The sequence below is a fragment of the Lissotriton vulgaris genome, chromosome 8, assembly GCF_964263255.1.
Source record: "Lissotriton vulgaris chromosome 8, aLisVul1.2, whole genome shotgun sequence".
In the NCBI taxonomy this organism is placed as follows: Eukaryota; Metazoa; Chordata; class Amphibia; order Caudata; family Salamandridae; genus Lissotriton; species Lissotriton vulgaris.
Genome location: NC_141696.1, coordinates 731,048,916 through 731,076,339, shown reverse-complemented (window position 1 = coordinate 731,076,339; position 27,424 = coordinate 731,048,916). Strand labels below are relative to the sequence as shown.

At 45.4% G+C, this 27,424-nt stretch overlaps 1 protein-coding gene across 1 annotated transcript in view; it reads left to right on the top strand.

The window, feature by feature from the left end:
• CFAP47 (cilia and flagella associated protein 47) overlaps window positions 1-27,424 on the top strand; it is a 2,734,468-nt gene that overhangs the window by 713,418 nt on the left and 1,993,626 nt on the right. Inside the window, exon 38 of the mRNA XM_086934611.1 lies at window positions 25,595-25,745. Coding sequence (XP_086790737.1) covers window positions 25,595-25,745 — 151 coding nt within the window. The remainder of the gene's footprint in view (window positions 1-25,594; window positions 25,746-27,424) is intronic.

Genomic DNA, 27,424 nt, shown 5'->3' with positions numbered 1-27,424 from the left:
TGCAGACGCTCCATATGATACATTTTTCTTTCTGGGGGCGGAGCGGGAACATATTCGGAGCTTAAGAACGTGTTGTATCTATGCCGCTGTTCTAGAATTATTTGTATTAACTTGGTACTTAGGCCTTTCCATCTATCCATGAGTAGTGCTTCTAATGTATCGTGTAAGGGACCTGGATCAGAATGTTGGTTTCTGTATAACGTGAGGAGGTGCTGAATCATGTATACACCTGCTAATTTCTGCTCGTCTGGGGAAAGGTTCAGAAATGTCTGCGCTACTGTGTCATCATTGTATATGTTCGGATTGTCAGCCCATAATACTGCTGACCGGGCTAGTTCTTGTTCATCCATAGAATTGAGTACATGGTACCCTATTCGTTCTCGAAGCCTTTTATCAGTCTCTTGGAACTGATGTTCAGGAGAATTCGGTTTTGTTATGCCAGAGAGAAAAACTCTCTTGCTTTCCGGACGAATGCCTTTCCTAAGGTAAGTTCCCTTACCTACATACGCTATCGTGTCTGTAGTCTTTTCTTGTTCTTCAGGTTCTTCCTCCTCCTCCTCGGAGGAAGCTTTTTCTTTCTCTTTTTCGTGTATTTCTATCACTGCTTTTCTTATTCTCTTGTACATACTGGCTATGCAACCCCCTTTATCATGTTTTCCTTCGGATATATTTTGACCCCACTTGTTTAGTGCCTCCATTTCATCCTGTTCTGTCTCAGGCCTGTCTCGTTCTCTTATTAGGCAATTTATAAAAAAACGTAATATATATGCTTGAGTGTCAACTTTCTGATGCGCCATGGCATCCTTAATACTGTCAGGGTCTTCCCCGGTCTGGACAAAATGATATATTCTATCTAGGTGCTCTTTCATTCCTGAGAAAAACAGTAGGTAATCTGTAGCATGTCGTAAGCGTAGTGATGCTATCATCATTCTATCGTCTTTGCCGGGTACTGGATCATATCTGCAAACTGAAAGCGGTTCTTTGAGTATGTCGAGGCGGGGTGATTGGAGCGAAAAAGGGTTCTGCATATCCCTAAGGTGTAATCTGTGTGTTGGTGGCGGGGTCCGGTAACCCCCGGTCGCACCTCCTGAGGCGGAAGCTTGGACATTATCTCTCTGTGGAGTCTGTATCTGTACTTGAACTTGTCTTTTAGTAGGATCAGGTAGAAGCGGTTTTGGTATATCAATTTTAGGCGCGGGAAGTGGTGGAGGTGGAGGAACGATGGGCTGTCGAACGGGGAAACCTGGTTGCGGTAATGGCGGGATATGGTCTGGAGGCGGGTTGCCACCCCCGTCACCGTCAGTAGGTGGGACGCAGACAGGCAGATTGGTGTAAGCGGGTGCTACATCCTCTAGTTAGGAATTCAGGAATATGTCTTTAGTGGTCCTGTGAGTTACTTTAGTTGGAACCAATGGTGGCGGCAGATTTTTCGGTATTTCTGAAGTGGCCTCAGGCGAACCCTCGGCCACGAGATACATGCCATTTACGAGATTGTTTCGTGCGCGGTCTATTTGCTCTGACTTTACTCGGATCCCTTCAGTGACTAATTCGTGTTCTTGGGCTTTATCTGATTCTTTAAGTCTGTCTTCTCTACGGAGTGCTTTTTCAGTACGCTTATGTGATTCCTTACGCCAAAACTCTATGGCGTCTTTCTGAGATTGTCTGGCTTTCTTTTTCCATAGTGCTTCCTCTACCTTCATGATGCACTCAGCATCCCATGTTCCGGTAACAGGCCATCTATGTCTTTCGTCTAGATGCTTAGTATAATCGGCCCATAAATCTAGATACAATATGGCATCTAAGCCATGCTTGTGGTACATAAAATTTCCAGGAGTGTCCCTAGGGGGGATAGGAATTTCTTCCTCTAGTATCCCTTTCCTAGTTCCTATCTGCTTTAACTTGTTGAAAAACGGCATCTTGTTTACTTAGTACTGAATGCTCAATCCTTGCTACTTAATACTGAATACAGCTAGTTACACAAGAACACAATAATGCACATTAAAAACAGTCACACTCATACCACGACATTAATCACATGAAAGACATTTGAGACATATATGACTACCCCCCTATACTGGATGTACTGCTAAACAGCACAGATACACTGCTAAGAACAGTGCAAGAACTTGAAATAACTGATATACTGCTAAACAGTACAGATACACTGTCTAAAACAGTGCAGACCGAATTTGTGTACCCAAACCCGTCTTGATACGTCCCAGCAATGGTACTCACCGGGAAGCACGGAAACAGAAGGCCTCGGAAAAACTCGACTGGACTGGACCGGACTCGACTTCGACTCGACACGCAGATACTTTGGAAACTGGTGGGCCTCTTGACACCTCGGACCTTGCTTCTTTCGGCTAGGCTCTGGTCGGGATCCTCCGCACTCCTCACCGCCTCGTCTGGGTGCTGATCGCAGTCTTCGTCACCTCCGTGGGCCAGAGGGAGATACAGGAAATCCTGCCAGTACGCGTAGTTTCCGTCTAACTGATGGCAGGGGACAGAGCTTGCAACGCACCAACCGGCGCGTGGGGTGGGGGAGGGGTCCCTATTCGGGCGCCAAAATATTGTGGTAAATATTTGATTTACCGTCCTAATTTCTATGCAGGTAAGTACTTAATCAATAATAACTCAATCGGAAAGAAAAAGGCAGAGTCCGTGGTGTTAGAGTTCTTTGGGGTTTTTATTCCTTAAAAAGGAATGGTTCTAGAACTGGATATCATGTTCCTGCAACCACAGGGGTTCAGGAAGGGATAGAGCAATATTTTATTGACAATACATAGCTTATATACTTAATTCATATTATAGAAACCAATACAGTAGGCGTAACAGCTGAGAGAAACAAGATAACAGCATCCACGTGGTAGTGATACGTAATTAGAAGGCGTGAACTAGGCGTGAACTAGGCGTGAACATAGAGGTGTGTGCTAGAAACGTCACAGGTAGGTGTCACAAGTGGGTGGCACAAAGCAGAAATGTTGCAATGTCAGCAGAAATCTGAGGCCTGGATGCACGCGCAGCTGCATGACGTGTGATTGACGTGTAACTGGAGGGTGCAGGGGACTTGACATTTGCACTGACGGAAAGAGACAGAAGTCTGGCATGTCAGATCAACTCGTACTTCTATCATATCTGATATCTGATGTTTGGGAACCATATTATCTAAACGGAAAAGGTCTCTGGGGTAGAAGCTATTCTATACTGACTGTGAATGCGTGTATAAGCGCCTAAGTGTCTACATGAGAATGCGAGGGGCATGGGCCTACCATGGTAACAGAGGCTATGAATTACTTGCACAGAGACAGTGAGGCCGGGCCCTTTGCTCTGCAGCTGGGGGGATGTTTACTTAAGCTAGTAGGCAGGAATGCATTTTCGAGGGGCGGAACAGATAATTCGAAGGTTGAAGTCAGTCTTGGCAGGCAGCAGGCTGAGCTAAGCGCCATGAGCCGCACAGAGAGTAAGGCAGAGGTCACGGGTACAGAGACAGCCTGGGCTGAGGCTTTCAGAGTCAGAAGCCAGGAAAAAGGCTCGATGGCAGAATTCAGGGCCTACTTCGCCAGAGCTGAAAAACGTGTAAAGTACACTACAAAAAGACGTTGGCATAGCATACTTAGAAACGGAATATTCAACCCATTCAGGGTGGATCTGAAAGAGGACATGTTAACGTTGGACGCAAATGTATTTGCGTCTTCATAGCTGGCACAGGAGGGAAGTTACATGCACTTTAAGCTGGTACATGGAGACGGTGGGGTACACGGTAGGGAACACAACTTGACCATAAAATTTATATTTCCTCACGCTGGACACCCGCAAGACCTTCAATACCATCGAATGGCCTTAAATGTCTGCAGTTCTAGAGCGTATAGGATTAGATCAAAATTTCATGGCGTGGATCCGCCTGCTCTATGCGGAGACATTGGCACAGGTAAATGTAAATGGACATAAGTCACAGATATTTTCATATTTTCTCTCAGTCGTGAAACAAGGCAAGGCTGCCCCTTGTCACCAAAATTATTCACCATCGTAATAGAACCGCTGGCAATCTAGATACGGGGGGACCCACTGGTCCGAGGACTATAGTGAATGGAAAGGTGGAAAGACAAAATATCCTTATATGCAGATGACGTCCTCGTCTATGTTGCATCACCATGGGCCTCCATCAACAGGATATTCCAACTTTGGCACATACTTGGGATACTCACTAAATTGGTCAAAATCCATAATATATCTTTTGCATGGCCTACTCCAACCCTGCCACCAAACTGTGGGGCAACAATAGTGACAGAAGGCTTCCGGTATTTGGGTATATTCATCACAAATGATCCTAAGCTATTCTACACACATAATCTCATGGGCCCACTCCCATGCCTACAAAGGGATGTGCACCATTGAATGTCACTACCCCTGTCCTTACTCGGCCGCGTGACCCATTTTAAAATGATGGTACTGCCACGTTTTCTCTATATCCTGCAGAATACACCATTCAAATTCCCCGACGCCTACTTCAGCACAATACAGGGGGAAGTTAGGACACTACTCTGGGATGGGCGGCCCAACACATTGCGGTCCATAAACTAGCCCAGCGTTGGTATGAGGGAGGAATTGCGTTTCCTATCATTCACACATATTACTGGGCAGCTGAGCTGTCCGTTTTAAATCAATGGGTTAACCGACCATATGACGAACCATCATGTTAGATCGATATATGGCTCATGGGCCCAGTGGGTTATAGAAATGCTTTATATACGAACCTGAAACACCAGTACCTCATGGGCCCAACATCCCAAACCATCTCTCTGTGGCATCGAGTGACAAACAGGTTGGGATGGTACAACAAGGTGACACAAGCTATGCCCCTTTGGGAGGCAAAGAGGCTGGGAAGACTTGGCTCTTGCTTGGGTTTTGACAAATGGAACATCATCGGTATATCACCGGTGGGTGACCTTGGGGAAAGAGGGAAAATAGTCCTATTCTCAAAATTACAAAAAGAATACGAAATGTCAGAAACCGAGACATTTAGATACCTACAAATACAACATGCGCTGATGACAACCTGATGAAGACCTACCAGAGGCCTCTCCTCTGAAAGCTAACAGATCACATGGAATGAAGAGCCATCTCCATGACATACTAAAAAAGAATCCGTAACCTACCTGACCCCCTTATATGACTCTGTGCACTTTGTCAGGAAGACCTAGAGAACCTAGAAGACGAGGACTGGCAAGAAGCTCTCTCCTACCCACAGGAAGTAGCTATCACATCGTGACTTAGACTGATACAGCTCAAAATACTCCATGGAACATATGTATGCGGAAGGGGTCTTTCTACCATATACTATGGGAATGTCCTGTAATCAAAATGTATTGAGAGGCGGTGGTATCCCAGTTGCAAGAAGTGTGTGCGGGGAACTTTCTCCGCAGCCCAGACTATGTCTTCTTAATGTGTAGAAGGCAACAGATATGAGCCGCATCTTTGGGTCACCTTAGGGTTGGTAATGGCGAAACGAAATATAGCCCGAAGGTGGGGAGCAACGGAATCACCGACATTGGAGGAATTCAAACGAAATATGGACTGGTGTATAATAGCAGAAAAATGATCTATGAAAGCAGGGGAGGCCCCCAGAAGTGGGACCGCACTTGGGGCAAATGGAACACTCATAGGGACAATATTTGTACCTCGTTCTCCACACAAGGTAACATGTTCCGCTAGCGGGGAGGTGCCATGAATAAAAATGATGAGGAATTCTAATGGGTCACAAATGTTTTGTAATGACTGTAGGAAAGTAATTCAAAATTGTCTTTGATTGTTGTATCTTATGGCTACCCTTAACATCTTCTGTATGACTACCTAACTTTAATAAAAAGAATTGATAAAACATTTTTTTTAAAATGGGTATCTGTTGCAGCCCACTTGACAGGTAATGGACAAGATCTCTGTGCCTTTTCTCATACTAACCTGAAAGAAGACAGTGACTCAATGTAACTTACTTTAGTCAGGTAACAACCACATAATGAGTTCTAATCCTCCGAACTACATAAATCAGATGTTTTAGCTCTTAACAAATATCTAAAATCTTACCAAATGACCTTAGCATTGAAACTACTGGGCATAGGTAATTGATTTTCATATTCTTGCTCATTACAAAATATATTTTAATGGGTCCTTATGAAGGGGGAAGTGTTGCAAGCTGCAGAAAACTTTGATTATTTGGGAGTAAGGCTGGATAAATCAGGTGGTACACAGACAAAATATCGAGTTTTAAATTTCGATATAAAATTATATCGAAGTTTAAATATCGATGGGACATAATATAGAAGGTAAGTAATATCGACAGTCTTAATATCGATATTAGTATGATATTAGTAATTTCGAAGTTTTAAATATCGATGTCAATAATATCGAAATAAATAATTTCGATGTTACTAATATCGATTTGTAAATACATTTTGTGTATATTATATTGTATTTATTATGTTTTATTATTTATTTTTAATTTAATTTAATTAAATATTGTCTTTTAGTACTGCAGCGGGTTGTGGGTTTATAGGGGAATAGGGTGGGAAGTAATTTAATTAGGTTAAATTAATTATTAATTAGTACGAATTATTAATTAATTAACTGAGAATTATTTTTTAATTAATTTTAATTAATTGATTAATTGATAAATATGTTCTGTAGCGGGTTATGGGTTTATAGGGGAATAGGGTGGGAAGTAATTTAATTATGTTAAATTAATTAGTAGGTATTATTTATTAATTAATTGAGAATTATTTGTAAATAATTTTAAATATTGATTAATTGATAAATATGTTCTGTAGCGGGTTATGGGTTTATAGGGGAATAGGGTTGGAAGTAATGTAATAATGTTCAAATAATTATTAATTAGTAGGAATCATACATTAATTAAAAATAATTGGTAATTATATTTAATTATTTTGGTAATTATTTTTAATTACTTGATAAATATGTTCTGTAGCGGGTTATGGGTTTATAGGGGAATAGGGTGGGAAGTAAATTCATTATGTAGAATTAATTATTAATTAGTAGGAAGCATACATTTATTTTTATTAATTGGTAAATAAATAATTAATTAATTGATAGATGTAATTTATAAGTATGTAATTTAAACCCCTACACTCTCCAACACTTTCCCTACTGTTGCACTCTCTGGAGTTGGAATAGTAATTGTTACCCCTACGCTATCCAACACTTTCCCTACTGTTGCACTCTCTAGAGTGGGAATAGTAATTTTTACCCCTACGCTATCCAACACTTTCCCTACTGTTGCACTCTCTGGAGTTGGAATAGTATTTGTTACCCCTATGCTATCCAACACTTTCCCTACTGTTGCACTCTCTGGAGTAGGAATAGTAATTGTTACCTCTACGCTATCCAACACTTTCCCTACAGTTGCACTCTCTGGAGTGGGAATAGTAATTTTTACCCCTACGCTATCCAACACTTTCTCTACTGTTGCACTCTCTGGAGTTGGAATAGTAATTGTTACCCCTACGCTATCCAACACTTTCCCTACTGTTGCACTCTCTGGAGTGGGAATAGTATTTGTTACCCCTACGCTATCCAACACTTTCCCTACTGTTGCACTCTCTGGAGTTGGAAGAGTAATTGTTACCCCTACGCTATCCAACACTTTCCCTACTGTTGCACTCTCTGGAGTTGGAATAGTAATTTTTAACCCTACGCTATCCAACACTTTCCCTACTGTTGCGCTCTCTGGAGTTGGAATAGTAATTTTTAATCCTACGCTATCCAACACTTTCCCTACTATTGCACTCTCTGGAGTTGGAATAGTAATTGTTACCCTGACGCTATCCAACACTTTCCCTACTGTTGTACTCTCTGGAGTGGGAATAGTAATTATTACCCCTACGCTATCCAAAACTTTCCCTACTGTTGCACTCTCTGGAGTAGGAATAGTAATAGTTACCCCTACGCTATCCAACACTTTACCTACTGTTGTCCTCTCTGGAGTTGGAATAGTAATTTTTAACCCTACGCTATCCAACACTTTCCCTACTGTTGCACTCTCTGGAGTGGGAATAGTAATTGTTACTGCTACGCTATCCAACACTTTCCCTACTGTCGCACTCTCTGGAGTGGGAATAGTAATTTTTACTCATACGCTATCTAAAATGTATTTAGCTTTTTTATTAGTATTATGTTGTTATTAATTGTTATTTATGTGAATATTTTATGTAAATAAATATATTAGTAATTTATTACATTTTTATTTGTTTTTAAGTTATGACAATAATTAATTTAGAGTTATTATTAATGAAAAATATATTATGTATTATATATTTATTAATATTAATTTTTATTACATTATGTATTAATTTTAAATATTATAGTACATTTTTAAATATGTTTATTACATTTATAAGTATTATTTATTTAATATTACATTTTTATTATATTTTAAAAAAATCGATATTTAAAAAAAACGATATTTTTGTCATTCTATATTTTATTTTCGATATATTTGTACTTACCTTGTTAGGGATAGGATTCCTATATTTTTGACTTCGATATTTTTGTTCCGATATTTTTGTATATCGATATTTTTGTTTTCGATATTTTGTCAGACATTCAAATCAGGTACCCAGAAGTCCCAACTTTTAAAAAGCAAAATGACTTTACTTCACAGTGCATTTGCAGTTTGTGAAAAGTATAAAGCAACACCCCCCCTCCCCCCAGTAATTGAGTCTATAGGGCAAAAGCACAAGCTTCATCCCTTTATAGGGCAGAAATCTGGGTAGCAGGATGTACTACAGGACTAGCAGTAAAGGAGAATAATTTTATGAGATCATTATTTAGTTTGCCCAAGAGCACACCAATTGTCCCCCTGTATTTTGATATGGGGCTAAAGAGAATTGTTGATCTAGCGGCATTAAAACCATTGCTCTTTTGGGTAAGATTGTGGCAGACGTCCGAACTGTCATCCTGTAGACAAGCAATGGAAGAAGAAAAAAAAACTACAGGAATTGCAATCCTATCCCCAGGTCTAGACATATTAAAATACACTGCTAAATAATAACACTAGATTAATGATCAAAGAGTTATTTTGGTAAAACAAAGTACATTTGTGTCATAGTACTGCTAACAACGGCGGTTTGGTTATGAATTTTTAACTTTTAAACCAACGTCTGCCCTAGAATAATTTATGTGTGTGGATGTAAATTCACAAACTCTATAAATAAAATTTAAGTTGGGTACACTGCAAGTCAACAAGTACACGAACACATGGAAGGCAAACCTGGCAAAACAATTTACACAGTGCACGTGTACACATGAGGTTGAGGATGTGGAACATTTATTGTTTTTCTGTCAATCATATGTTAAACCCAGTAGCTCCTCAATATGACCACTTTGTATCTCTTTAGGCATAAGACACTTTAACCTAGAGTATCGAATTTTCCAGACCAACAGTAACCCTTTCTATGCATTAGTAGCTATTTATACTCCATAAAGTTAGTAAGGAAATCAAAATGTTTTTCTTTGTAATCGATTTATCTCTTGGTTTTTCATTCTTTTTTGGTAGCATATACTTGCTGAGTATTGTTTATTTTTTGCAAATGTATCTTATATGTGCATTCGGGATTGAACACTGCACGTTATTCGAAAGTTGTTTTATGACTGACATTATTGTGTTTAGGACATTTTTATTGAGTCTCCATGAATATTGTAGATAAATGCTTTAGCCGTCATTATTTTATTTATGTATTACATCGTTGTAATGATTTATTGTGTGATGTTTATGGGTGCAGTTCCAAAATGAATTACTATTGGAATGCGCGGTCTCAGAGCCCTGCCCAAAATATTGCCCATTACTCACTTTACGAGATTCACACTATAGAATATGGCTCAATCTTGTCCACTATGGTCTCCTGCACACATCACGTCCTTCGTGCCACGAACTATAACAGCCCTCGAAACAAGAGCTCGGGGATAGAAAGCCCTGAAAAACTCAGGGATTTAAACAAACAAGGTCGAAAACAGAAAAGAAAAGGAAGAAAAAAGACAAGCAACATAAAAGTTTTTTTTCAAAGTGGTAAACCTAACATCGGAAAGGGATCAGGAAGCAGATACAGACAGGCAAACAGCGACCATAACAACCTCACCCGCTAAAGAAACTAAACAAATCTCATTAAGTCAAAACTCCAACCACAAAGGCAGAAACACAACCAATAAGCGTCAAACAGAATTCAGTCGAGATAAAAGCAAGCCCAAAAATGAAACGGAGAGGACAAACATTACAGCAAGGTCGGGAGCTTCACTAACAGTCACTAAGGGAACCCCTGAGTTACAGGGCCCAATGCAGGAAGAAGACAAGGAGGCCATAGAAGCTCGAGACGAAAAGTAACCACTTACAAAAAGAGCCGAGCAGACACTGATTAAACCAGACATTGAAGAACATATGCAACGGGGCCACAAGCAGAAGGAAGCTGAAAAAGGCACAATTCTATTTATCCCGGAGTACGGGCCAAGAGGCAGAGGGGATATACTCAACCGAGGTAACATACTACACTTACTGTCCACCATTAGCAACTTGAAGGACATAAAAACAAACAACCTTGAATCTGTGGAGTTTGAACACCACAGTCACCTGTCCGAACAAGAGGTAACCAAAACCATATGGGCTACGCAGGAAATAACTGAAAGAATCATGGAGTCTGAACAACGTTTTAAAACATGGGGGATTTGCCTAAAAATACAGGAAAAAACAGGATACCCAGAACCACTAAGCCAAGCACAAAAAGAGAGGCTCGACTGCTTCGAAAAGAAACAAAATCCAGAGAAAAGCACAAGCGTCCTGAAAGGGGCCAGAAGCATTTCAGTCTCCCAGACAGACATATACACACTGAGCGGAAGGAAAGCCCAAGGACCAATCCGAGACGAGGATTGGAATTGGGTAGCAAGGACCACCAATACAAGGCCTGAGAAGAAATGACAAAGCTCACAACAAAACAATCCAAAAAACCATCAATTAAGAATTTGTGCCTGGAACATAAACGGTTTAGGAAATAAAGCAGACGACGCTCAGCTTCTACTATACCTCCAGAATTTTGACATAATTGCCCTTCAAGAGACCTGGTCGGATGAGCCGTACCAAATACAGGGCTTTAAAGCACACCACACACCAGCTTCAAGAGATGCCAAATATGGCTATTCAAAAGGTGGCCAAACAACATACACCTCAATAAAGAGCATAAATGAAATAAAGAGTAAAGACGCCACACAGTCAGGTAACAATAGCATAAAAACAATAGAGCTGGAACTAGGGGGAAAAGATCAAAACCAAAAGCTAATACTGCTAAACGTATATGTTCACCCCCGGGGAAAAAAAGCCGGCATGAAACTACTAATTGCAGAAGTAACAAAGATACTGTCACAGGAGTCAACAACCAACCTCTTAGTAACAAGGGACTTTAATATGTACTTAGGCGGGCCCCAGCTAAGGGACTCACTCCTAGAAGAACATTTTAACATATGGGGAATCCCCCCACAGGTGGCCAGCAAATGGGGAAAACAAAGCAGATTGTCAAGAGACAGCCTGAAAGATTTGGAACATCTCAACCTTGTAGCTCTAAACGGCCGTTTCATAAACGACATCCCATCGGCAGCCACTTTTCACAACACAATGGCAAGCTCCACAATAGACCTCACATTCTCATCTCTACAACTGTTTGGCAAAATTCTGGATTTTCTAATAGGAACAACTGCAGCCAGCGACCACTTACCGCAAGAGATCACTCTTGACACCTATGGGGCCGCGGCCACCTTACCAGTAGCTAATGTGGGATTATCATACTTGGTTATACAAAAAAGGATAAAATGCAAAACGCACAACTTAGAAGGTTTCGAAAAAGAAGAGAAAAAACAGTGGGAAAAAAGCATAGAGTCCCAGACAGATAATCTAAGCCGATGGGAATCATTCACCAGCAGCCTTGGAACTGCCCAAACAAGCTCAAAAACGGCCCTTAAAAACTTGGAAAATCAAAACCAACCAAGTTCCAAAAAGAGATCTCGCAACAAGGAAGAGGAAGATAAGAAAATAAAACGGAACATCAATTTAAAGATTCATAAGGAAAACATCAACAAACTACTGAGGCAACTACACCGAGAAGGCCCGAACAAAGCAGTCCAAAAGGAACTGCAAAAACAAAAATCCATCAAGAAGAAATTAATCTGGAACCTGAAAAGGGAGGCAGAGGATGACCTATGGGCAAAGCTGCTCTATGATGCAAAAGGAATTAACACCAGTGGAAGATTCTGGAAGACAGTGAATGACCTCCAAGATATCAGAAAACCCAGCATAAACTCACATATCACCGAAGTAGCCTGGTCTGAATTTCTATGGCTCCATTTCAATACAACAACAAATAACTCTGCCAAGAAGTAATCAGAACTCAACAGAAAAACCTCAGACTGCATACAACAAACAGAGTCAACTTCAAAGTGCTTCTCAGAAAAACAAATCATAAGCAGGATAGCAAAAGGGAAGACAGAGGGGGCGCCAGGCCCCAATGGAATTACTCCCATTTTGTACAAACGAAATCCGGAATATTGGGCAGCAGCCCTATTGCCACTATTCAAACAGATTTCTGAAACGGGAACGATTCCCGACTCATGGAAAGGCTCAATAAAGCTCCCATTCATAAGAAAGGCAGCAAAAATGAACCAAAAAATTACAGACTTGTTGCTTTAATTGACAATGAGGCCAAATACTATGCTGGCCTATTACTAGAGGAGCTCACAGAATGGGTAAATGAAAATGCAGTAATCCCCATCACCCAAACAGGCTTTCGGAAAAAACTAGGAACAATGACAAACATTCTGGCCCTAACTCTGCTAATTGAATCCGCTAAACTCGCTAGTTCACTCCTCTATATATGCTTCATTGACTTCACTTCCGCTTTCCACAACATCAACAGAAACTTACTATGGGAGAAGCTTGCCAACAGGAAAATGCCGACAACTTTACTATCACAACTTGTGCTATTACACACGGACACATGGGTAAAAATCAAGCTAGGCTCAGGAGACTGCCTGTCAAGAAAAGTACAGACGACCAAGGTCCTCAAACAAGGGTGCGTTCTAGCCCCGACCCTCTTCAATATTTTTATGTCGGATCTTTCTCCAATGCTAGACGAATGCAATCCTCACACCCCAAAACTAGGAGGACTTATAGTCTCAAACTTGATGTACGCCGATGACATTGTGCTCATTAGCCGGACGCCGATAGGGCTACAACACCTAATCAACACAACATACACCCATGCAGCCACGAACGGCCTCAGCATAAACCTCTCCAAAACAAAAGCCATGAGAGTAAATGAGAAGCCGGCCACATCTAAATTTCTCTGGCACATGGGAGGCCTAACAGTGGAAACCGTGGACAAGTACAAATACCTGGGTGTAATTGTTGACAGAAAAGGGACATTCCTCCCTCAGAAGAAAGCTATATCAAGGAGAGGTATCACAATATCAGCTGCACTGAGAAACCTTAAAAAGAAAGTATCTGGCCTCAGTTTCACTCCACTCCTACAAATAATCCAAGCAAAACTAACACCGGCTATCACCTACGGAAGTGAATGCCTCTGAGGAAGGGACGCACAGATACTGAACAAATCAACAGCCGGGCTAATGCGAATGTTATTTAATCTGCCCAAATACACTTCACAAGCACAGATAAGACTCGAATTTGGCCTGAGGAATCAAGTAACAGAAAGAATGGGGGGCTATGCCAAAAGTTGGCACAAAATACGAGGAGCCGATGCCTCATCCATGGATTATCATCTCTGGAACGAGCTATCAGGGAGAAACACGAGTGCTGCCGCAACTTATCTAAAGCACTCCATAGAAACTTTGGAGCTACAAGAAGCCTGGAAGAGCAACATCTCACATAAGTTGTTCAAACAACTAGCAAATAAATCTGTAAGGACCATGTCTCTAATAGAGGACAAAGCTGCATTAACTAAAAGGGCACATGGCTGGATCGTCATCCAAAACTACACCAGCAGCTCATGCCAAAGCTACTTAGGAGCCGGTTTTACACGGTCTACAAAGGAGAAATTTATACAACTAAGGCTGGGCATCCTCCCATCTCAAATCCATCTTCCCCCGTGGAAACGGCCACAAATGCCATCAAGTTGCCGACTATGTGGGGACACAAAAGAGGACATCCTTCACTTAATATGCATCTGCAAAGGTCTGGACAAGGAGCGCCGACAACATCTAAAGCCAACCCTAAAGAAACTGGGAATAAGGACATGCCGGCAGGCAGTAAAAGCATGCTTTGATGGAAAAAACATCCAATTAGCAAGTTATCTGGTAAAATTCCTGGAAAAAGCTGGTAAGAAGCATAACGACAGAAGGGAGAGCCCGGAAGACACTAACCCACACAACATTTAACTCCGACTACCGCCCCATCAAGCCGCTACCACAAACTCAAGCCACAATTACCACGGATGGATTACGAACCCCAAAGAATCTGTAAATGCTGCAGGGAGTCTGCGAGCTTGCCTTTTATTCTTTTTTTCTCTTCCTGCTCACAAAATGACTTAGCATTTAAATAATCGAAAGCCTAATCGCCTTCCAACATATATTTTTTGCTCAAGTAAGTTCTTAGAACATTTTAAAGTTTATTTAACTGAAATGTGTGATAGTTATATTTTACTAGACAAAAGTTTTATTTTAAGTTCACCTACATGTAAATATGCTGATTGCAATGGTTTTAATTAACTGAGCAATAAAGAATTCTTCTTCTTCTCACGTCCCTTCGTGCTCAACAATACCATATGTGGGTTCTAAATGCCCGGTTTTACAATGCAATATTTGAATCTATTTATTTGATTTTTTAATGTGACATTGCTGACGTTCCTTTGTAATTATTTTAAGTAATCACACAATAAAGACTTACTTATTGGAAGGGGTCGTTCAAGCCAGCAAATAGCAATTATTATTTTATCAATAAATGCAACAATGTTGTCTGGATATAAGTGCATTCTTATGTTGTTCTTCATCTATGTATGCCCTTCACATGGATCAGTGAAAGCGATTAGAATTTCTTGAAAAATGTTCACTTCTGAGAACCAGGACATGGGTGTGACAATTCATTAAAAAGATGAAACATGGGGGCGTGGCCAACTGCCGAGCATGGCGGCAGCTTAACCAGGGAGCTCCGCTAGGCATTCCGGCCCGCACAAAAATCCGAATGCCCATCCGACCAACAACCTGCCTGAAGGGGTGAAATCGGCCCCGGGGACCAGAGCGACGCAGAAAGAATCGCTTCCAGCGGCAATCCGGCACCGAGAAGTGCCCCGTCCGTCGATGGGGAGGAGCGGCCTGTAGAGACTCGGAAGCACCGGCCCTGGGTGCGGAGACGAGCCGACCGGAAGTGCACCTCACCCGGCCGGGGAAAAACGAAACTAGCCGGCGACCGGTCCGCCCTGAATAACAGTGAGCTCAGCCTCGGCGCTCATACGGCACTACACCTGAGAGCGCACTTCGCCCAAGACTCCGATTGCAGCAAGGTCAGTGGGGGACCCACACATCATCGGGGAAGCACCCCAACGAAAGCAGCGCGAGCGGGTAGACGGCGCCTACATCGGCGAGCCCTCCCCCCACATCACTAAAAATCGCCCCGGACTGCCACTGACCAAGGGGGCTGCCCACACTATCGAAGCACCAGCCTCCGGAGGCGCATTGCGACCGCCACAAACATCGGTGCGCTCCACGTGCAGGAGTGACAGTACACGGAGTCAAAGACCTCCGAGCAGAGCAAGGACCTTCCCTATACTGCTTTTAAAGGCAGCAGCAGACTGGCCGCACTACAGGCTGAAGCGAGCCTGAATCCTGCTCTCCCAACCGGCTGCATTAACGTTCTACAGCGGGGGAAGGTCTGCATAGACGCGGGCAGCGCCAGTAGGACATCATGGCGGGCAAGAACACGAGGAGCACGTCGGCAACGCAGTCGAAGCTGGACAAATTTGCCTACACCCACACCGGTCATTCGCAGGGGCCTGGTCGGCACTCAGCCGGAGCCTCATCTGACGCCAATGGGACTGGGAAAGTCACCCTGGAGGCCGTCATGAGAACCCTCACAGACGTACAGGCCACAGTCGGTACAATCTCCACGGAGGTGACCTTGCTTCGTGCAGACTTCAAGAAGATATCGGAGAGGGTGGCACAAGTAGAGGTGGTCACGAAATCTCTTATTGAGGACACCTCGGACCTGCAGGTGGCAATGGAACGACTCGAAAAGACCACCAAACAACTTCAGGAAAAGCTGGACGACCAGGAAGGACGCTCCAGAAGGAACAACGTCCGTATTTTGGGCCTTCCGGAATCGGAGGGGAAGGGGGCCATGGACCTGTATATAGAGGACCTTATCAAGACCAAATTGCAGCCTAAAGGGCTATCAGCCTTCTTCTCCGTTGAAAGGGCACACCGAGTCCCCGGAGGTACACCACAACCAGGAGCCACACCACGACCAGTACTGGCCAGACTCTTCAACTTTCGGGATAGAGACGCCATTTTGCAAGCGGCCAGGGTGGCCCCGCCAGTGAAGATACAAAACTCCACGCTGGCGTTCTTCCCGGACTACACTGCCGAGGTGGCCAGGCGGCGAAAATCCTTCAATGCAGTAAAAAAGACTCTGAGGGACAGGGAATTACCCTACTCGATGCTGTTCCCCGCTAAACTGCGGATTGTGGCCGAGGGAAGGACGTGGTTCTTTGACAATCCCGAGGTAGCGCGAGAATGGCTGGACGGCTGGAGACCGGCGGGCAAACCTCAACGCCCGCGCAAAGACCGCCAAGATCACCGTAAGGAGAAAACACCGGAGCATCGCACGCCCAGCCCGACCACTGAACAGGGAGCCGCCGGGGGACTGGACTCCGATCTTGAAAGGGATCCCTTTGACTCGGGACAGCCTAACAGGGGATGATGGAGCACGCTGGAAGCATCAAGCACTGATCACTACACTTGGGACCTTGGGCCGACGGAACCGAGTAGGGCGGGTTCAGGCCGGTGCCTGTAGGGGACTCACCAACCCCACAAGCAAGTAAGACTAGATAGGGGGGGGAATCAAGCACTCTGCCAAGTTGGGGATGCGGGCGGGAATTCGTCCGTGGTGCAGGGGAGCAGGGAGGGGGGGATGGGTTGGGGGTTTTGAAGTTCGAGTTACAGTTAAGTTACACGGTCACTGTCATCACTATTGCGATCTCACGGAGCATACAGACCCCACACACTATGGGGGGCGTGCACCTCTTCCACACTCTGGTATCATTCTCCTCCTGACAATGGAGACCTTGATTAAATCATACTCATGGCACAACATAATCAGGCTACGCCAGCAATGGGTACCCAGGCGACGACTATAACGCCCCCACTGAAGCTCCTTACTTGGAATGTTAGAGGGTTGGGAGACAAAATAAAACGGGGTTTGGTGCTGCAAACAATTAAGCGCGCTAAGTCCGACCTGGTGCTGCTACAGGAATCACATTTAGCGGGAACCACCTGTAAGGCCCTGAATAGGCGTGGTTACACCATGGCGGTGCATTCCGAGTTCACCTCGGGCTCCAGAGGCACGGGGATTCTCCTCAAAAACAGCTCCCCCTTCCTGGTCACTAGCCACAAGACGGATGACCAAGGCAGGTTTGCAGCACTCTCAGGCCAGTGGGAGGGAAGGGCCTTGAATGTGGTATCAGTCTATATCCCCCCCGCGCTCCACGCTACGGCCCTCCCGGCACTTAGCCGATTCCTTATTGATCTTCCAGAGGGAGATGTGATCATGGGGGGGGATTTCAATGCCATAGCGGACCCTCTCCTGGACACCTATCCCCAGCGAGCCCGCCAGAGAGGAGCCGCCACGCTCCAGGGCTTTCTGTCTGCTATGGGCCTCATGGATGTCTGGCGTAGCCTGAACCCAACAGAGCAGAGCTACACACACTTCTCCGCACCACACAACACCCTCTCCCGAATCGACTACTTTTTCACTCTGGGGGTGGGACTGAGCTTGGTGGACAGTGTTGACATTATGCCACGGGGCATTTCGGATCACTCCCCGGTCGCACTACACATTTCCACTAAGGAGAATAGGCGGGGTAGGATATACCCGATATATCCCACTTATCTGCAGGTTCCTGGCATAAAAAAGAAGCTTAAGTCGGCAACCACACACTACTTCGAAGAGAATACTGGGTCGGTGGCCTCGCCCTCGATTCTGTGGGAGGCATATAAGACGGTCCTCAGGGGGGCATCCATATCTGCCATTACTGGGCATAAGAGGGAATCCAGGACTACACTGGCCACACTAGAGGCGGCCTTACACACGGCAAACACTGCGCATATGTCAGACCCCAATCCGGAGACTCTGCATGCACTACAGCTTCGCCAGCAGCAACATCAGGCACACCTTACAGTGATCACAAAGGGACACCTCGCGAATACAGCACACAGGATCTATGACGTGGGCGACAAGGCAGGAAAGATGCTGGCGTGGCTGGATAAGCGGGGGGGCAGCAACAAAGGGATCCACGGGCTCTATGACTCGAGTGGCACGCTGCGAACTCACCCGGAGCACATAGTCCAGACTCTAGCCTGTCACTTCCAGAACATTTACACGCCGACGCGGCAAGTCACTGAGCGAGAGGCTCTGGACACGCTCCGCGACATCCAGGTCCCGGTACTCTCACCAGAGGCACAGCAGGAACTAGACGCAGACCTGACTGTTGGGGAGATCCAATTGGCAATACAGGCGCTGCAATCCGGCAAGGCCCTAGGCCCAAATGGGATCCCGGTGGAGTGGTACAAGGCGATGGACTCGGTCCTGGCCAAGCCACTCCTTGACATGTTTAAAGACAGCCTACAGAAGTCACTGCTCCCACTAGATCAGCGCACGGCCACCATTGTGGCCATCCCGAAACCATCCAAACCACCAACCGATTGCGCCTCATACCGACCCATCTCACTGCTTAATACAGAAGCGAAGGTCCTGGCGAAACTTCTGGCCAGCCGCCTCACCAAACATCTCGCTACACTGATACACCCGGACCAATCGGGCTTTATGCCACATAGGAGCACGGCACTTAATCTACGCAGGGTGCACGGGGTGCTGGCAAGGGCGCATCTCCTTCAGGAACAGACAGCGATACTCTCATTAGATGCTAAAATGGCGTTTGATTTGGTCGAGTGGGAATACCTTTTTGCTGTGCTAACCCGCATGGGCTTCGGGCCCCTATATGTGGCATGGGTGCGATTACTCTACGCCCGGCCGATGGCGCAGGTAGTAGCGAACGGACATCTGTCCTCCACCTTTCCACTAGGTAGGGGAACGAGGCAGGGGTGCCCACTGTCACCCCTGTTGTTTGCAATAGTGCTAGAGCCACTGGCGATCCTGCTACGAGCGACGCCGTTGTTTAGAGGAATCGAGTGGGGCGATGGATGGGAGGACAGGGTCTCCCTCTACGCTGACGACATGTTGGTGTACATGACAGACCCGGATAGCGGGGTACCAGCCCTACTAGAACTCTGCGACGAACATGGTAAAGCATCCGGATACACCCTAAACTGGAACAAGACGGTGCTCTATGTGCTAACCGGACAAGCCCCGATATTGCCGGCGACCTGCCCTCTCACAGTGACCACCTCTTCTTTCAAATATCTAGGTATTTATGTGACGAGAGAGGCAAAACGGTTTTACGTCGAAAATTTGCAACCGCCTCTGCAGAGGCTGCGTACAGATGTCCAGTATTGGGCTACGCTGCCGCTGACCCTCTTGGGGCGAGCAGCTCTCTATAAAATGATGGCTCTTCCGAGGTTTCTGTATGTATTGGAGAACTCTCCACATGTGGTTAGCCCGCAATATTTCCGGCGAGTGGCAGCGCTGGTCTCCAGCCTGCTGTGGGATAACAGGCCGGCACGTATAGCGCAGACGAAACTAGTGAAGAGTTGGTACGAGGGAGGTATTGCACTGCCGGATCTCCAACTATATTATTGGGCAGCGCAGCTTAAAATAATTAATCAATGGATTCATGCATCCAGAAATGATCCCGCATACAAAGCAGACTGGGTGCAACTGGGGACAACTGGCATGTTAGCTGTACTGTACGACCGCCAGAGGGTGAAGACCCTGCTGGGCCCAACACTCCACACAGCGACACTCTGGCACACGGCGCAGTCACGCCTGGGGTGGACAGGGAAAATCACTAAGATGACACCCCTTTGGGACACCAAGGCACTGGGCGCACTTAGGGCCTGTAAAGGCTTTGAGAGATGGGATGACATAGGCATCTCGGTGGTCGGAGACCTCTGGGACAAGGGCACGGTTGTTCCCCTCCAGCACCTCCAGCAGCAATACAGCCTCGGGCCCACTGAAACATTTCGCTATGTTCAGATTAGACATGCACTATTGCGCGCTATCCCACCAGACACGACACTCCCAGAGTCCTCACCCCTTGAGGATAGACTGCTCACCGAATACATGGAACAAAAGGCGACCTCACTCACGTACAAGAAATTAATTAACAACACACCTGATCCCACACTCAAGCTTAGGGAGAAATGGGTAGCTGAGCTAGATGACATGGACGAAACGGAATGGAATGAAGCGTTAGCCTCCCCGAGGGAGGTGGGTATATCAGCTAGGTTCCGCCTGATACAGCTCAAGGTGCTCCACCGCACCTACTACACTCGCACACTGCTGCACAGGATACATAGGGCGCAGCACCCATACTGCCTGCGGGGATGCGGGGAGGAGGGAACTCTCCTTCACACGCTATGGGAATGTCCACGCATAAGGGAACTATGGCGCCAAATTATGCGCACCGTCTCTCAAGCCATGAAAGTGTCTGTCCTGCCGGAACCTCGCAGGTGCCTACTGAACATTTGGGAGCCTACGGACCTGAACAGATACGAACAAGTGTGGGTCACTCTTGCAATGACAGTGGCCAAACGAGACATTGCACAAAGGTGGGGGGCTCCGGAGTTACCTACGGTGGCGGGGTGGGTGAGAAATATGGACCTTCTCATGATCAAGGAAAGGGCAGTGTATGTGATAAGAGCCTGCCCACGTAAGTGGAACCGGGTATGGCTGAAGTGGAACGCTTATAGAGGTGACCCATGTGAGGCTTTGCCAGAGGGTGAAGACTCCGATTCAGAGGAGGAAGAAGACTAGTGGCGAGCGAGAAATACTGTGAACGAGGGAGGGACCAGGGGGAATGTTGCATGCACTGACGCTATACGCGAATTGCTGATTGTTAACCTGTGAGATGGTAAAGCAGAACGTACGCAGACTCTGATATGGTGATGACGACTGTTTTGGTTTTAGGAATAGAGTTCGTTATTCTTGTATGTACCCACTCATGCACTGTAAGAGAAATAATAACCTTCTGCCGTGGAACTGTATAGGTGGGAAGGGAATTAGAGGACGGGGAGAAACTGGGCGTGAGGTGGCTTATATCTATTTGTTAAACCTTTGTCCATCCAGCCCTGCGTGAAATCGGCAACTGTTATTGTAATCTATGTTGCATGCTATCCCCACCCGGGGGAGCTACCTGCAGTTAAGTTACGACACTTGCAAATGATGTACTGCTATTTCTTCTAATTTCCTGAAAATAAAGAATTTAAAAAAAAAAAAAAAGATGAAACATCACTTCGAAACTTCTGCACAGCACTTCTTTCACAAATAAGGTGAAAAGATCTGGCACTTTCATATTCAAATCTATGGCAGGAATTTGATGTAGAGCGTGGGGTCTAATTATCCAGTGTTATCCATTGTATTCAGTTGTGATATTGCAGCATATAAGAGGCCATACTCTGCACATCACTTTGTTGAAGGGTCTTGCGGAAGATCCTATGAGTATCTGCTCGCTATGATTGTGAATAAATGGTCAAATCCAGTCATGGGCTAACCCTGATACATCTGCCCAATCCTTAAGCCTCTACAACAGAATGTTATGGTTCATTGTGTCGAAGACAGCAAAATGTGCTAAGAATTCATCCCTGCTTGCTTGCCTTCATTAAAGGTGATCAGAAGTTTTTCAGATATGTGCCAGAGTTGACGTTGCGCCCCCAAAGTTGGCAGAATCTTAACTGATGATCATTTATAATGAGGCTCTGGGCTGTCTCGTTACGAAAGGAGTTATTAATTAGGCTTCGGACATCCACTGCATTAGCTAGGAGCAGATTTTTTTTTCATGCACACTGCTGGGCATGGTTCCTTGAGTAAGTTGAAGGCGCTTGTTTTACTGCCTACGTTTAGCGGGAAAATCGTAAATATGAAACACACATACAGTCCGCGCACCAAAGCAGCATGTACTATTCAATGTGCCATGGCACAGGCAGTTATATAATCATCATTTGAACAGTAATCAATATAACCAGACACATAATCAGAGTGTTTCCTGTGTTCCCATTTAATGATTGAATTACATGTTAAACATTCCTCTTTGCAGATAGACCAACAATTGAAAATGTTTAAATGTTAGGGATTAAGCTATCAGTTATGACAAGCACCTCCAGTTCATCCAGGGAAGCACATTATTTTATTGCTTACAGATAGGCTTGTATTGGTCACATGACCCTCCCCCTTTTTAGGTCGAGGACCGTCGCACTGTGTAGCAGTGGGCAGAGTCCGAGATTTAATGTTTCTTAGAGGGGGCTTGGAACCCGCCCCTCTTCTCCATTGGCTGGCTTCCTAAACGGAGGCCAGTCATTGGAGGAGAGGGGCGTCACTCGGATCAAGCCCTGTCTTTTTCGGATTCGGGCATGTTTTTTGAGTTCTTTCTATCTGTGACGTTATCCGTCACTCAGCAAAAAACACGCCCCGATTCCAAAAATTTCGGAGCTTTGCGGCAGCCATTTTTTTTTCTTGTTTTCCGAGGAGGACCGAACTTCACTGCTGCCTTTCTCCATTCAGCAGAGCTGTGTGAGGGGCTGAGACAAGACGAGCTGCGCCGAGGCTGCGGGACTCCCTTCCTCCTCGCCCGGGCTGCCGGGCTCTATTCTGCCTCCCTCAGATCTAACGCGGGTCTGTAGCGCAGGGGGCACTGACACCCCGGTGCCCTCTCCTTCAGGTGCACTGCTGATCTCCGCCAGGCTCCGGGCAGCTGCGGGCGGGAGCTCCAGCCCCTCTCTGCCATTTTCGGCGAAGAAGAAAAGCTTTCCCGAGGAGCTGGAGTGGAGTGCGAGCGCCGGACCACGTGAGAAATGTCAGCAATTAACGCCACAATAGATTTAATTAATGTCACTTTTCTGCTCGACAATTTCTTTGCTGCCCAGTTAAAAAAATGTAGAAGATGACTGTCACACTCCGTTTTTCAAGACTCATCCTCTCGTGATTCACACACACCTTTCAGTTGCCACACCCTGACCTTCAATTTATAGGTCCCATGGAAATATTTTATTTTCCAATTCGGACACTGGTTAGTTCTCCCTTGCCCGCTAGCTCCAGATACTCCGGGCCGCACATCGCTCTTTCCGTCCATCTCCCTCAATCCCTTCCACCTTTGCCCTTCACCTTTCTCTCGCGGCCCACCTCTCTCTCTCTTTCTCAATGTCACTCAATGTCTCCAGTCGCCAACTCTCGCCTATATCTCCCCACTGCTCCCCACCTGTGGTCTCTCCCTTCTCCCGCTTCTTCTCTCCTCAACCCCTGAACTCTCTCTCACTCTCAGTCTCGCGCGCCCATTCTATCCTCCCTCTGGCTCCATTTCGTCCTCTCTCGCGCTTGCTTAAACCTCCCCCCACGCCCCACCTGTCACCACTGCCGGTTGGGAACGAATGTTGGGGAGCTCTTCCCTCCGAGGCAGGGTGTAGGGTAGAGGCATATGCAGAGCTATGTTATTGGCTGTTAGATTGGGAGGAGTGCGACGGGGACCCCGAAGTACAACTGCGATATTTTTTCCTGCCCCATGCAATCGGTATCCGCGTGACAGCTCCACCTGCGCTGCGTGTCTCGCATCGGGCACATGTAACACGGCGCTTCCCAGTCCAGAGCTCACCTGAGGTGCACAGGGAGGCAGCAGTAGGTGCAGGGGGGACCCGCGCCGCGCCCTCAGTGACCAAACCATTTCCGGCAGCAGGTGAAGCCCACCTGAGCCTCCCCGTGATGGCGTGGGTTTAGGGGGAGGCACCTCCTCGGTCCAACCCCTACCTGAGCCCCATAGACCAGGGCAGTTGTAAGGGACACCCCAGCCCCGCAACAACCGACCCCCACAGCCGCGGGCACTGGGGAGCGCAGCCTGGAGCCCCCCTCGGTTCCCGCCCGAGGGTGGGAGTTCACCGCGCGCAGCCAGTGGGCTGGAAGGATGGAGGGGTACTGCGGCGACACCCACCTGCCGCTGACGGCGACACTAGACACGGGCCTTCCGCCGCTGCCAGGTGGCGGTACCTTGGGGCAGCTGAAGTATGCCACCCCCACCTCGCGCTCCGCAGCCCCCTCTACTTGGAACATCAAGTCTAGAGCCATGCGGACCCGGGAGCTCACCACCACGGGCAATTGCCACCTGACGACCAACAGATAGCGACTGGGCACTTGTGAGTAAAGCCTGGGTTTGCAGGTGGTAGCCCCCGGGGCACGTTGAATAGTTGACACGGGTGGGAGAGGAAGGCGCTAGCGTGGCTCTGTCTGTGTGTGTGCGTGGCTCTGTCTGTGTGTGTGCGTGGCTCTGTCTGTGTGTGTGTGCGTGGCTCTGTGTGTGTGCGTGGCTCTGTCTGTGTGTGTGCGTGGCTCTGTATGTGTGTGTGCGTGGCTCTGTGTGTGTGTGTGCAGAACAGAAGTTACTCTTCAAAAGATGATGTAAATGTGCAAACACATCCTTCAGATCCTTGTAGATATCAGGTCCTGCCACTGTGCTTGCTCCCCTGCCTCCTCGCTGTGCTTGCTCCCTCGCTGTGCTTGCTTCCCTGCCGCCCTCGCTGTGCTTGCTTCCCTGCCCCCTGGCGAGAGTTCATAGTTGTTTACCTTCACAGCAGTGCACACATTTACTCAGGCATAGTTGTACCTGAACATATAAAAGGTTAATTTTGCCAGGTTGAATTGGCAGTTTTAAAACCGTCTCCCCAGGTTGCAGGGGCTGGCCTGGAAACATGTTCTGTATTTGCACTTTAGTGGTGGCACAATATGTGCTGGAGTTCACTAATGACGTTCAACTTACTGGCCCTAGCAACACTTTGGTACCATATACTAGGGACTTATAGTGCTACAGGCAAGTTAGATATGAGAATCATGAGTGTTGCCAATTTCGGCATGCACTGGGACCTGGTTAACAGTGCCCCAGAGTGCAAAGTCCAACAGCAGGATCAGTCCAGAAAAAATGGGGGTGACCCTACAAACAAAGGCATTTTCCTACAGCTGGTAAGTTTCACTTTGATTAGTATAGTATAGGAAGTTATGGGTTGTTGTACTATATTACAGTATGCTCAAGGCCACCATTTTGGAAGTTTAAGCTCCTTTTCCTTTCAATTGAGAATATCCATTTTATGGAAGCGGTTAAAGTTTGCATATGACTAGCTATATATTATCGGATCCTATGTAATTCTCCTTTCTATTCTTTTGTACCAGGAGCCAAGTAGGCCTAAGTATGGAATTTACCTACCGCTTTATACATCCTTCGGAGGCAACACTGATACTTGTTTCTAGTCCATTAAATGGAGCTGGTGGTACAACCATGGCGTTCTCATTGAAAGCTCAAATCAACAGCATTGAAACCAATGTAAGTCATGCAGTTTTGAAGTTTATGGTGCTTTGTAAGAGATGCATAATTGAATGTTCCTGTCTTTTCTATCTAATAAAAGGATAATAGAACAATAATTTTTATAGACGTCTAAGATTAGCTATAAAAGAGAAATGCTTTTGTCCTTTATGTGTCATTTCTAATTGTAATATGTTTGGTAAATGTTCTTTTTTGCGAGTTTGTAAAAATATGCATTAAGGGTGTTAGGATTTTGTTTTCTCCAATCTCATTGTTAAAGCTCTTAGATTCAAAGTTTGAATAATATTTTCACCTAAATCAAGTTGTTGATTTTCACTTTAAAGCACCAATACGAATTACACCATCGACAGGAAAATATTGCAGTGACATTTGGTGATGTATGTTTCATGTTTGTCTTAAAAGAAACAAACAGATCAGGACATGCAGCCTATATTTTGTTACCTTTAGGAACAATTTCATTAAAATTCCAGCTGCCTTACATTCTTATAAAATTAAATGCATTTCCGTGTTTCACTTGGGTGCTCCTGTTGTGGATTTTGTGTTACATACAAAAAATAACATAAACTTTTAACTTATGATGGGTTATCAGTTGAGTCTCATGTGTCTACCGGCATCAATCAAGACCACCCTATAGTTCCCTGTATTACTCAACGTCATATCCAACAGTTGTGTTAAACATTATTGCACGCAGACCTGGCAAGCTTTGTACTTAGCACCTTTCCTATCATCTCCTTACTCCCAACAATGTGGTTTACTTAAGGCGTACATCATATCTCCTGTATTCAACATCTACTTAACCCCTTTACCAGTGCTGATAACATCATTCAATCTCACCTGGTGTACCTAATGAGATGAGACACAAATCATTCTAAACTACAATACCCAGAATTTATCTAGAACTCAAAACATGACAACTGCATTTGTGCAATAAATACAGGAAGGATAAGTTGCCACCTAAAGCTTAACACTGCAAACAGAAACCCTGACCGACGACAATGGCACAAATACCAGCCTACCTCCTCAAGGCACAAGTAACTCGAGGTCCATCCAACAACATCAAGAGAAGTAAAAAACCTATGGATAATCATATTCAGACCTCTCCTTGACACCATATGTCAACACTTTAACAAAAAGCACCTTCAACAAATTAAAGATGATGCATTGCTTCTTCCAAACTTTAGATATCAACAAGGCTACAAGCTATCCTCACACTCATAATATCCAAGCTTAATTAAGCCAACATCTTTGCTACAAGTAGAATGTACAGCATACAGCTTAAAAAGTTTTTAAGCAAAGGTGCCTATAAACTGATGTTACATTTCAATAGATCAATTGGTACCCTGTCCAGTCTGGAGGCTTTGATGGCTTTGAACTTGATGGAGGTGCCGGAAATGTAGAATTTATTCACACAGCAATCACTTTTATAAAGCTTGTACAGCCAAACCAGTACACTACGTTCTAAATCTAGAAAAGTCTTAAAGGACCGACTTATGGTTAGCCTGGGTATCGTAAAGTAATGACAATTCATGCATACCCTCTTTATCCTACAAAAATACCAATACCATAACACTGAACTGTAGGCAGTTAATTGTAGTTCATACAGCCTGCATAATAACTCCTTTATACTGCCCAATCCTGTGACACTTACACTAGACAAATTGGCTACAGATCTCATTCAT